Raw genomic sequence first — 12,215 nt, 5'->3', positions numbered from 1 at the left:
ACAAGGGTGTCTGGAGCCCGATTTTTCGGGGCTCAGCCCGTATCAGAAGGATACGTGGTCCTGGTTGGAGAAGAGGGATCCGGACCCTCGGAGTCTCCATCTGAAATTTTGCTTTCGGCTTTACGCAGAAGCCGTGCGGCGTGTCTGTTTGGTCTGTGTCTAATTGTTGGATTTTTGTGTCTAATTCTAACCTACCTCTCTTTTGAAATTATGGGACAATCATTAATGACCCCCTGGAGTCTCACTCTAGATCACTGGGCTGATGTCCGGGACCGAGCCGACAACCAATTGGTCGAAGTTCGAAAGAAGAAATGGGTGGCTTTTTGCTCATCCGAATGGCCCACTTTCGAAGTGGGATGGCCACGAGATGGCACCTTTAATCTTGAAATTATTTCACAGGTAAAAGCACGAGTGTTCAATCCAGAACCCCACGGACACCCAGACCAAGTTGCCTACATTGTCACTTGGGAAAGCCTGGCATACGATCCCCCGTCCTGGGTCAAGCCATTTGTCATTTCCAGCAAACCCCAACCACCCCTTACTCCTCTTGCCCCCACGGCACGCCCTCCTCCAAGAAAACAGCTGCTCACTCCCCTTCTCCCTCCCCCCTCCCCAACTCCGCCTCTTCCTCCCTATACCCAACCCTCCTTAGGAAAGAGAAACCTTCAAAACCCTCTGCAGCACCTCCTGTTCTTCCCTCGAACCCTGATTCTCTCCTCATCGACCTCCTGTCAGAAGATCCCCCTCCCTATGTAGCTCCGGAAACCCCAGAGGGGCCAGAAGCAGTGGCGGTGGCGGCAGGCGGATTGCCCCCTCAGGAATCTCCGGCTCCCTCACCTATGGGCGGACGACTGAGGGGCAGACGTGAACTGCCCCCAGATTCTACCTCTCATGCCCTTCCCCTGAGAGGGGGTCCAAATGGCCAACAACAGTACTGACCATTTTCAGCCTCTGATCTTTACAATTGGAAACAGCACAACCCTCCCTTTTCCAAAGATCCGATGGCGCTAACTAATCTAATTGAGTCTATTTTAGTCACGCACCAGCCCACTTGGGATGATTGTCAGCAGCTCTTACAGGCTCTGTTGACCTCAGAGGAGAAACAGAGAGTTTTTCTGGAAGCACGGAAAAACGTCCCGGGTGACAACGGACGCCTGACCCAGCTACCAAATGAAATCCATGCGGCCTTCCCCTTAACACGCCCAGAATGGGACTTCACCACCCCTGCAGGTGGGGGACATCTACGTCTTTACCGCCAGTTGCTCATAGCCGGTCTCCGGGGGTCAGCACACTGTCCCACCAATTTGGCTCAGGTAAAGCAGGTAATACAAGGAAATGAGGAGACACCCTCAGCATTTCTAGAGAGACTTAAGGAAGCATACAGAATGTATACTCCCTATGACCCCGAGGACCCTGGACAAGCCACTAGCGTATCAATGTCCTTCATTTGGCAGTCCAGTCCAGACATTAGAAGCAAGTTACAGAGACTAGAGGGTCTACAGGGATATACTTTACAGAATTTATTAAAGGAGGCAGAAAGGACTTTTAATAAAAGAGAGACTCCAGAAGAAAAGGAAGAGAGACTATGGCAGAGAATAAAAGAGGCCCAGGAGGAAAGGGACAAAAAGAAAAATAAGGAACTAAGTAGGCTGCTTGCCACCGTAGTTCAGGGACAAAATAGAGAGGGAGGTAGGCTGGGAGACCAAAAGGGGGCCAAGGTGGACAAAGACCAATGTGCCTACTGCAAGGAACGAGGACATTGGGTCAGAGATTGCCCCAAGAAGCCCAAGGGACCCCGGAAACCTAGAACTCAGACCTCTCTCTTGACATTGGAGGATTAGGTAATTCAGGGCCAGGAGCCCCCCCCCCCCGAGCCCAGGGTAACTCTTATCTTCGGGGGGGCAACCAGTCACTTTCCTAGTGGACACCGGAGCCCAGCACTCAGTCTTGACCCAGACACCGGGGCTGCTCAGCAAGCGATCCGCTTGGGTCCAAGGGGCCACCGGTGGCAAAAGATACCGATGGACGACCGACCGGAAGGTTCAGCTGGCTACCGGTAAGGTGACGCACGCCTTTCTGCATGTTCCGGACTGTCCCTATCCCCTATTGGGTAGGGACCTCCTCACCAAACTAAAAGCCCAAATTCATTTTGAGGAAAAAGAGGCCAAGGTAACAGGCCCAAGTGGCGGTCCTCTTCAAATCTTAACTCTCCAGCTGGAGGATGAATATAGACTTTATGAGCCCCCAGGGCACCAGACAATTGACATGACCCCTTGGCTCAATGACTTTCCACTGGCATGGGCCGAGACGGGGGGGGGGGGGGGGGGGGATGGGGCTAGCCTTGCAACAGTCCCCAATCGTCATTCAGCTAAAGGCTACAGCTACCCCCGTCTGTCTCAATTAAACAGTATCCCATGTCTCATGAGGCATATCAGGGTATAAGACACCACATAAAAAGACTATTGGACCAGGGCATTCTTACTCCCTGCCGGTCGCCATGGAACACCCCACTCCTGCCCGTGAAAAAGCCAGGAACTGGGGATTATCGGCCCGTATAGGACCTGAGGGAGGGTAACAATAGGGTGGAAGACATACACCCTACGGTCCCTAACCCTTATAATCTGTTGAGTACTCTGCTGCCATCCCACATCTGGTACACAGTGTTAGACTTAAAGGATGTCTTCTTCTGCTTGCGCTTACACCCTAAAAGTCAGCACCTTTTTGCCTTTGAATGGAAGGACCCAGATCTTGGACTTTCGGGTCAGTCAACCTGGACCAGACTCCCCCAGGGATTCAAAAATAGTCCTACCCTCTTTGATGAGGCTTTACACCGGGACTTGGCAGATTTTAGGGTTCAATACCCCGCTCTGATCCTCCTCCAATATGTTGATGACCTCCTCCTGGTAGCCGATTCCGAGAAGGAATGTCAGGAGGGCACGAGAGCCCTCCTACGGACATTGGGGCAGTTAGGATATCGGGCTTCAGCTAAAAAGGCCCAAATATGCCAGCAGCAAGTCATCTTTCTGGGATACCAACTGAGGGACGGACAACGATGGCTGACTGAGGTGCACAAAGAGACTATCACCCACATCCATGTCCCTCAGACACCTTGCCAATTGAGGGAATTCCTGGGGACAGCGGGATTTTGCCGCCTTTGGATTCCAGGGTTCGCAGAAATGGCTGCACCTCTGTATCCTCTCACCAAACAGGGGACAATGTTCAAATGGGAGGGAGAACAACAGGTGGCTTTTGAGAACATTAAACAGGCCCTGCTGACCTCCCCAGCATTAGGCCTCCCATAGATGAGAGACAGGGCTATGTGAAAGGGGTCCTAACTCAGAAACTAGGCCCCTGGAGGCACCCTGTAGCCTACCTATCCAAGAAACTCGACCCTGTCGCATCTGGATGGCCGCCCTGTCTGCGAATGGTAGCAGCCATTGCCGTCCTTACCAAGGATGTGGGTAAATTGACTCTGGGTCAGCCATTGACCATCCTGGCACCCCATGCAGTGGAGGCCTTAGTCAAACAGCCTCCAGATCGCTGGCTTTCTAATGTACGCATGAATCACTACCAAGCCATGCTCCTGGACGCCGACCGAGTGCAATTCGGACCTGTGGTTGCTCTCAACCCCGCTACCCTGCTCCCCTTGCCTGAAGAGGCAGAGCAACATGATTGCCTCCAGATCCTTGCGGAAATGCACGGGACCAGACAGGATCTGACGGATCGCCCTCTCCAGGACGCTGACTACACCTGGTACACCGATGGTAGCAGCTTCCTGGAAAACGGGGAGAGGAGAGCGGGGGCAGCAGTAACTACGGAAACAGAGGTAATTTGGGCTGAAGCCCTACCAGCGGGTACCTCAGCCCAGAGAGAAGAACTCATCGCATTGACCCAGGCGCTCCAGATGGCAGAAGGTAAGAAGCTTAATGTCTATACGGACAGTCGATACGCCTTTGCCACTGCTCACATACATGGGGAAATTTACCGACGGCGAGGGTTGCTGATCTCAGAGGGAAAAGAAATTAAAAACAAGACTGAGATATTGGGGCTGCTTAGAGCCTTATTTTTGCCTCTCAAATTAAGCATCATGCACTGTCCTGGCCACCAAAAGGGCCATAGCCCAGAGGCAAAGGGAAATCGATTGGCAGATACAGCCGCCAGGGAAGTTGCCCTAAAAACCACCAACATCTCCCGAGCTTTTCCCCTGACTGACAAGGGAGACACACAACTACCCCGGTGCACATGGCCCTATAGTCAGGAGGACATTGATCTCCTAAAGAAAATGGGGGCCACCTATGACCCCAAAGAACAACACTGGATTTTTTAAGGAAAGGCTGTTATGCCCATGAGGCTCACCCATGAACTGTTAGAACACCTACATAAATTGACCCATCTAGGAACCAAAAAGATGAGAAGGAAGCAGAGGCAGGCGGATCTCTGTGAGTTCGAGGCCAGCCTGGTCTACAAGAGCTAGTTCCAGGACAGGCTCTAAAAAAGCTGCAGAGAAACCCTGTCTCGAAAAAAAACCAAAAAAAAAAAAAAAAAAAAGATGAGAACTCTCTTGGAGCGACAGGAGATTGGCTCCTACCTACTGAACCGAGATGAGGCCCTACAAGAGGTGACTGATAAATGTAAAGCCTGTGCTCAAGTAAATGCAGGCAAGTCCAAGCTCGGACCAGGGATCCAGGTACGGAGACATCGTCCCGGTGTGCACTGGGAAACTGACTTCACTGAAGTTAAGCCCGGCCTCTATGGCTATAAATACCTCCTGGTGTTCATGGACACCTTCTCAGGATGGGTAGAAGCTCTCCCCACCAAACATGAAACAGCAACGGTGGTGACAAAGAAACTCCTGGAAGAAATCTTTCCCAGGTATGGAACGCCTCAGGTCCTGGGTACCGACAACGGGCCCGCCTTCGTTTCCCAGGTAAGTCAGTTGGTGGCTAAGCTTTTGGGGATTAAATGGAAATCACATTGTGCATACAGACCCCAAAGTTCAGGGCAGGTAGAGCGTATGAACAGGACAATTAAGGAAACTTTATCCAAATTGGAGCTTGCAACTGGCTCTAAAGACTGGGTGCTCCTCCTGCCGCTGGCCTTATACAGGGCCCGCAATACCCCAGGTCCCCATGGATTGACTCCCTTTGAGATACTGTATGGGGCACCGCCCCCGTTTATAAACTTCTTTGATTCAAACATTGCTGGTTTCGCTAACAGCCCCTCTCTGGAAGCTCATTTGCAGGCATTACAGATCGTACAGAGGTCTGGAAACCACTCGCTGCAGCCTACTGGGAACAACTGGACAAGCCGGTGGTGCCACACCCTTTTCAAATAGGAGATACCGTGTGGGTCCGCCAACACCAGTCCAGGAATTTGGAACCTCGGTGGAAAGGCCCTTACACCGTCCTCCTGACAACCCCAACGGCACTGAAAGTTGACGGCATCACAGCCTGGATCCACGCCTCCCACGTCAAGGCAGCCCACACCACCGAGGAGGCCGAGCCAACTGCGACCTCATCATAGAAGATCCAGCACACCCAAAACCCCTTAAAGATAAGACTTGTTCGGGGAGACTCTTAATCCTCCTTATGGGGGTCTTACTGGGAATAGGGGCAGTCGCCCTGGGACAGAATAGCCCTCATCAGGTTTACAATGTGACCTGGAGGATTACTAATCTCATGATAGGAATCATGAGATTCCACTTCCATGATAGGCACATTGACAGACGCCTTTCCAAACCTCTACTTTGACTTCTGTGACCAAGTCGGCTCAACCTGGGACCCCTCGGACCAGGAACCTTTTCCTGGCTATGGTTGTCATCACACAGGGGGACGAATTGGGACCCGGATCAAGGGATTCTATGTCTGCCCCGGTCAAGGCAAAGAAAAAAATTGTAGGGGGCCAGGGGACGGATATTGTGTTCAATGGGGATGCGAGACAACGGGGGATGCTTACTGGAAGCCCTCCTCCTCCTGGGATCTGATCACCCTTAGACGAGGAATTACTCCTGGATACTCAGGGGGAGGACCTTGGACCTGTGGAGGAAAAGACTGTGGCCCTTGCTATGACTCCCTGACTACCTCCAATGTCCAGGGCTCAACCAGTGGGGGCCGATGTAATCCCTTGATTTTGAGCTTTACCCCAGCAGGGAAGAAAGCTGCATGGGATGGACCCAAGTCATGGGGGCTACGCCTATACCGCCCCCAGGGATATGATCCCATTACCTTATTCTCAATAACCAGACAAGTCACTAGTGTGACTTGACCTCAGCCAGTAGGACCCAATACAGTCTTAACAGACCAAAAGACGCCTTCTCAGCCAGGAGCAGCCTCTCTACCCCCAGCAGCGCCCCTCAACTCCTCCTCGGCCCCCCCAAATATTAGCCCCACTCCGATCACCACCTCGCCTACCCACCGCCCGGGTACGGGAGACAGACTACTTAATCTAGTACAAGGAGCCTACTTGGCTCTCAACCTCACCGATCCTAACAAAACTCAGGATTGTTGGCTATGCCTGGTTTCGGGACCCCCTTACTATGAAGGAGTGGCCGTTCTAGGTAACTACTCTAATCAGACCTCCGTATCCCCTAGCTGCTCTTCCATCCCTCAACATAAGATGACTCTGTCAGAGGTATCTGGGAAGGGGCTTTGTATAGGAGCTGTTCCCAAAACCCACCAGACTGTGTAATTCCATTCGAGAGGTACCCAGTGGATCCTATTACCTATCTGCCCCCAATGGGACTTATTGGGCATGTAACACTGGATTAACTCCCTGTGTTTCAGCCACAGTACTAAATATAATCTCTGATTACTGTGTTTTAATAGAATTATGGCCCAAGGTTACATATCATGATCCTGAATATGTCTACAGCCACTTTGAAGGGAGACCTCGATTCAGGAGAGAGCCCATCTCCCTAACCCTGGCCCTACTCCTGGGGGGCGTCACCATGGGAGGGATCACAGCCGGAATAGCCACTGGGACCAAAGCCCTCATAGATACCAGTCAGTTTCGCCAACTACAAGCAGCCATGCAGATAGACATTAAGACACTAGAGGAATCGGTCAGCGCCCTTGAAAAATCACTAACCTCCCTCTCTGAGGTAGTTCTACAAAACAGAAGGGGACTGGACATGCTGTTCCTAAAAGAAGGAGGGTTATGTGCAGCCTTAAAGGAAGAATGCTGTTTCTATGCAGACCATACTGGATTAGTAAGGGACAACATGGCAAAACTTAGAGAGAGATTGAGTCAGAGGCAAAAGCTGTTTGTATTACAACAAGGATGGTTTGAAGGATGGTTTAACAAGTCTCCCTGGTTTACAACTCTAGTGTCTTCTCTGATGGGTCCCTTAATTATTCTCCTTCTGATACTCCTGTTTGGGCCTTGCATCTTAAACCGCTTGGTCCAGTTTATAAAAGACATGCTGTCTGTTATTCAGGCCCTAGTACTGACCCATCAATACCAAAGGTTACAGCAACAAGAAACTGAGATTTCATAACAACTATGAGTAAAAGATTTAACTCAATGATAAAAGAAAATGGGGGAATGAAAGACCCCTGAAACCTCTACCCAAAGACAATAAGCTAGCAGCAGTAACGCCATTTTGCAGGGCTTGCACAAACAGGGCAGATGAAAAGGTTAGGGCCCTTAGGCACCAAAAAGATATCTGTGGTCAGACATCTGGCCCCAATGGGGAATATAAAGTCCCTGGGACCCGTTCCACACCCTAGATAGGGCCAAGTTAGCTATTATCTGAGTCCCCTGCATGTCTCCAAGGTGAACCCACCACCCTATTTGAATCCACCAATGACAACCCTGTAACCAGGCATCTGCTTCTGTTCGCGTGCTTTTGTTTCTCCTACCCTATAAAAAGGGGAGTCACCTTGCCTAGTGGCGCGCAAGTATCCCAAGTGACTTTGCTGCCCGCAGGTACCCGTGACTACCTAATAAACCTCTTGCAGTTTGCATCCATGGTCTCGGCTTGATCCTTGGGTCCCGGGGTCTCCTCCTGAGGGAAGATCCTCTTCGGGGGTCTTTCAACCTATAGTGGGTGAGTTTCTCCCCCCCCCCCATTCAATTGGCACCAACAGGACAATCATGCAGATGCACATTCAGAAGATAAATTAAAATCCCAAGTGATTTTAGAGAACTAATACTAACCATCACAATAAACATAGCAAACATTTGGAAACTTGACAAACAGGACACTTTCTAATATTTGCACACAAAAACTCGTTTTCCTCAGACAAGATTTCTTCACTTATACTTAATGCAAACCAACAACATATGAATTCATCATCAACAGAATATCAGCAACAGAATCAGAGAAGCATTTTACAGAATGTATTGCTGGTCAATAATTAATACACACAAATATGTTTCAAAAAACCCTGGAGAACAAATCTAAAAAGACAGTAACTTAAAACAAACATGGCTAAAGGATGTGAAGAAGGCACTTCACAGAAGAAGAGACAGAAGGATACCTGTGCAAAGCTGGTGTTTGAGAAGTAATCTGGTAAACGGATATACAGCACGTTCAGTATAGGATGCTGAGGACACAAAAAGAGGTGACTGAAGAAGGACTGAGGGTCAACAAACCTCATTTTTAATCTATGTTTTCATTTGTCAGAAAAAAAGAAAATGGAGCAATGACTAGTTGTCAAAACATTGAGATATTGCTAATGGCATTGTTATGTTTCATGCCTGGAATATTGTTGGCGTCAAGTAAATGCTATTTGTTAAATAATTGCACCCTTCAGTTTCAAAAGTTTCTCCACTGGTATACAAAACTCCACCCACAGAGTCCCAAGAATGGATGAGGAAGTCGTGAGTGCTGACTTTTGCAGATCTCTGCCGTTGTAACTGAGGCATGGGGAGAAGATAGGGTGCGTGCCAGGTAGGGTTCCCCTTTCATTTCACTTTAGTGCTTTCAGGTTCTGGTGAGTAGCCAAAAAAGTGTTATTAAACTTTCAGTTGGTTCTGCAACAGCCCCCCAGACCTTAGTAGGCTCCCAGACCTTAGCACAACTGACTCCATGATGGAAATACCATTCAGACTCTAAAACTCAGCACATAGACAGCACCACCAGAGAAAATTAAAACAAAGACCTAATCCATCAGAGTCCATAGTTAGGGTAAAGTCTCTAAATGTAATTGTTTCTTGCTTCTGTACTTCCACTTCTGATTACTGTTCTTGTTAATTGAAGTGTGTCGATCCAGAACATGGTTTTTGTGCTTTAAAGCTCCCCTGAGTAAATCTTCGGACTACACTGGGATCCTAAATACCCAGTGCAGTCTCTAGCAAGCTAATAAAGACTTTTTATTAGCTTAAACCCATTTATGAGCAGTCTTCTCTGGTGGCTACACCACAACATTTTTGGAGGTTCCACTGAGATGCCTAGAGAGCAGAGCTTGAGACACAGGGGGTCTCAGAGCCCCTCACAGCAGGGAAGACTGTGGCAGTTAAAGGACTCCTAGGTGTTATACAACCTGGCATGTTCCAGCCCCCAGAACTCCCTTTAATCAATTGCTGCCTCATGATTCAGAGGAGTTTGATATGACACCCAAAAGGGAAACACATTATAAAATCACCTGGTCTGTCACCTCTGGAGATAAGTCTGGTTAAGTTTCCTTCTGTTTGGATACATTGGAGAAGTCAGATGTAGCTGCTGATCCAGGCATCAGATTTATCCTCTCTGTTTTACATTGTCTTTACTGTGTGTCTCACTGCGTGTTTTTCTATGTATTAGCTTCATTGCATCTGTTTCCCTGAGGAGAGGCACGGTGGTCTGCTCAGAGAGGCGAGGCGGGGCAATTGTCTGAGCCATCTACCTCACTTCCTTTTTCCTGTTCTGTCTACTCCACCTATCTATGTTCTAACCTAGATACCAAGATTAGGCCAAGCAATTTTCTTTATTAACTAACCAATGAAATCAACAGATTGATAGAAGACCCGTCTCCATCAAGACATGCTTAGACACCTCACAGAATATTGTATCTTACCCTCTGCGAGAATATCACCTAGCTGAGAGTACTGCCTTGAACCAAAGATATACTTGAATTATCTCTCAGATTGCTTACTCAACTAACTAGTTCAGCTACTCCCATTCAGATTAAATAATACTCAATTAACCAGGGAAAAATTGCAGTCCATGGCTTAGAGAAACAGGAATCATGGTGCCCTCCAGTCACACTGGAATACACTTTTCCTGCTTGTAATGAAATCTGGGACCTTTCATGCTCATGAAACTAATTCCTCCAGAGAAATAGGTATCTTGGACGTGAAAGATGCATTCTTCAGCCTCCCATTTGCAGAAGTGTGGCAACCCATCTTCATTTTTAAATGGATGAACCCAGGGGGAGGTTACAGTGGGCAACTTACCTAACCAGGTTGCCTCAAAGATTTAAAAGTTCTCCAACCCTGTTTGATGAGACAATAAAAGATGACCTCCTGCCATTCCATGAGAGGTTTCCCAGGAAAATAGATTATAAAAGAGCCACTGAGGGGCTGCTTAAAGAGTTGCAGACCTTGGGATACAGAACAACAGTTGAGAAAGCCCGCTTTTGCATATCAGAGGCTACCTATCTTGGTTACCAGCTGAGGGGAGGCAAAAGAAGCCTGGCTCAGAGTGGGATTGCTGCCATTCCTCAGATTCCAACTCCGAAGATTAAGAGATAGGTTCAAGGGTTTCTAGGTTCATCTAGGTATTGCTGCATCTGGATTCCAGAATTTGTGGAAATAGCAAGGCCTCTATATACCAGCTTAAAGGTACACTGAGTCCCTAATCTTGACTGAGACTAAACAAAAGACATTTGAGGCTTTTCAAATTGTTCTCATTTGGCTCTAGCCCTAGAAACATTCAGATGCCTCAAAACCTTTTCATCTGTTTGTCCACAAAAGAAAAGACTCTACAAAAGGGGTTTTGGCCCAAACTTTGGGGCTATAGAAAGACCTGTGTTATACCTTTCCAAACGATTGAGCCCTACAGCCACAGGATGGCCCACCTACTTAAGATCTGTGGTGGCTACTGCTAGTTTAATGGAAAAACAAAACAAAACAAGTAGACTCTGGACCAGGATCTTATACTCCTAGCAGCTCATGGTGCAGCTGAGATCCTCAAAATAACACCAAAATGCTAGATGTTTCTCTAATGTCTGTGTCACCCAGTACTAGGCCCTACTCTTTGACCACCCTCAAGTCTGTCTTTAGAAACCCGCTGCTTTCCATCCTGTTATCTTCTTGCCTGGTGATGACCTGCAGGTGCTCATCCACAGCCATCATGGGATGAAAGTGAAGTCAGGTACCTGGGAGCTGCAGTAGTTACTTTAGCTCTATGCTTTGGGCCTAAGCCAGGTTCCTCAGCTCAGAAAGCAGATCTGGCCCAGGTGATCACGAGTGATTGATCTCAGATGGGGAAAAGGAAAGTTCACCAACGTTACATGGAGAGTCACTGTGCTTTTTCCACAGTAGATGTCCACGGTGTGATTGATAGAGAAAGGGGGCCTCTGACCACTGGGGAACAGGGCATTAAAAACAAAACAAAAATATTGGCCCTTCCAAAGTTCATCTGGCTTCCCCTACAAATTGCTACCTCCCCTGCTCCACTCTGAGGACATCAAAATGATGGCTATCCAGAGGCAAGCTAAAACTTGACCACTGTCCTGGCTTCCTCACAAATGGCCCTAAGACCAGTGGGGCCTATTGGTCCTCTGAGAACATACCCTGACCTGGTGTTGCTGGAGATTCCACAGTATATCCCAGAGAAAATAGAGATGCAAACTGTAAAATTACACAGCTTGAATCCATAGGTTTGTGGAGGACACCCGAGGGAAAGATCATTCTCCCAGAAACAGCGGGCAGGACTCTGGGAACTGACCTTCACCAGGATACTCATCTGGGGTCCACAGAACTTTCTGCGTTGTTCAGACCAAGGCATATCATATAATATATAATATGATATATAATACATAATATAATATATGTAATATATAAAATATATAATATATTACACATATTACATATTATATATTACATTATATATTAATGCAACATATATACTTATATATTACATGTTATGTAGCATATAATATATAATATACAGCATATAATCTATAACAGACAACATATAATATGATATATAATATATAACATATAACATATAATGTATGGGATACATGACATATAATATATGTAATATTATATATCAAATATTACATACA

General features: G+C 47.8%; 1 protein-coding gene across 1 annotated transcript; it reads left to right on the top strand.

Annotated features, from left to right (window-relative positions):
- The first annotated feature begins 210 nt into the window (after positions 1-210).
- LOC119804393 lies at positions 211-5,523 on the top strand. Its single transcript, XM_038315821.1, is given in 8 exon segments — positions 211-514; positions 550-1,886; positions 1,888-2,322; positions 2,324-2,392; positions 2,394-3,297; positions 3,300-4,429; positions 4,577-5,249; positions 5,252-5,523. Coding segments are annotated over 8 exon segments (5,124 nt in total).
- Positions 5,524-12,215: the final 6,692 nt, after the last annotated feature.

This window comes from Arvicola amphibius, chromosome X (genome assembly GCF_903992535.2).
Source record: "Arvicola amphibius chromosome X, mArvAmp1.2, whole genome shotgun sequence".
NCBI classification, from domain to species: domain Eukaryota; kingdom Metazoa; phylum Chordata; class Mammalia; order Rodentia; family Cricetidae; genus Arvicola; species Arvicola amphibius.
This window is presented reverse-complemented; position numbering and strand designations above follow the sequence as displayed.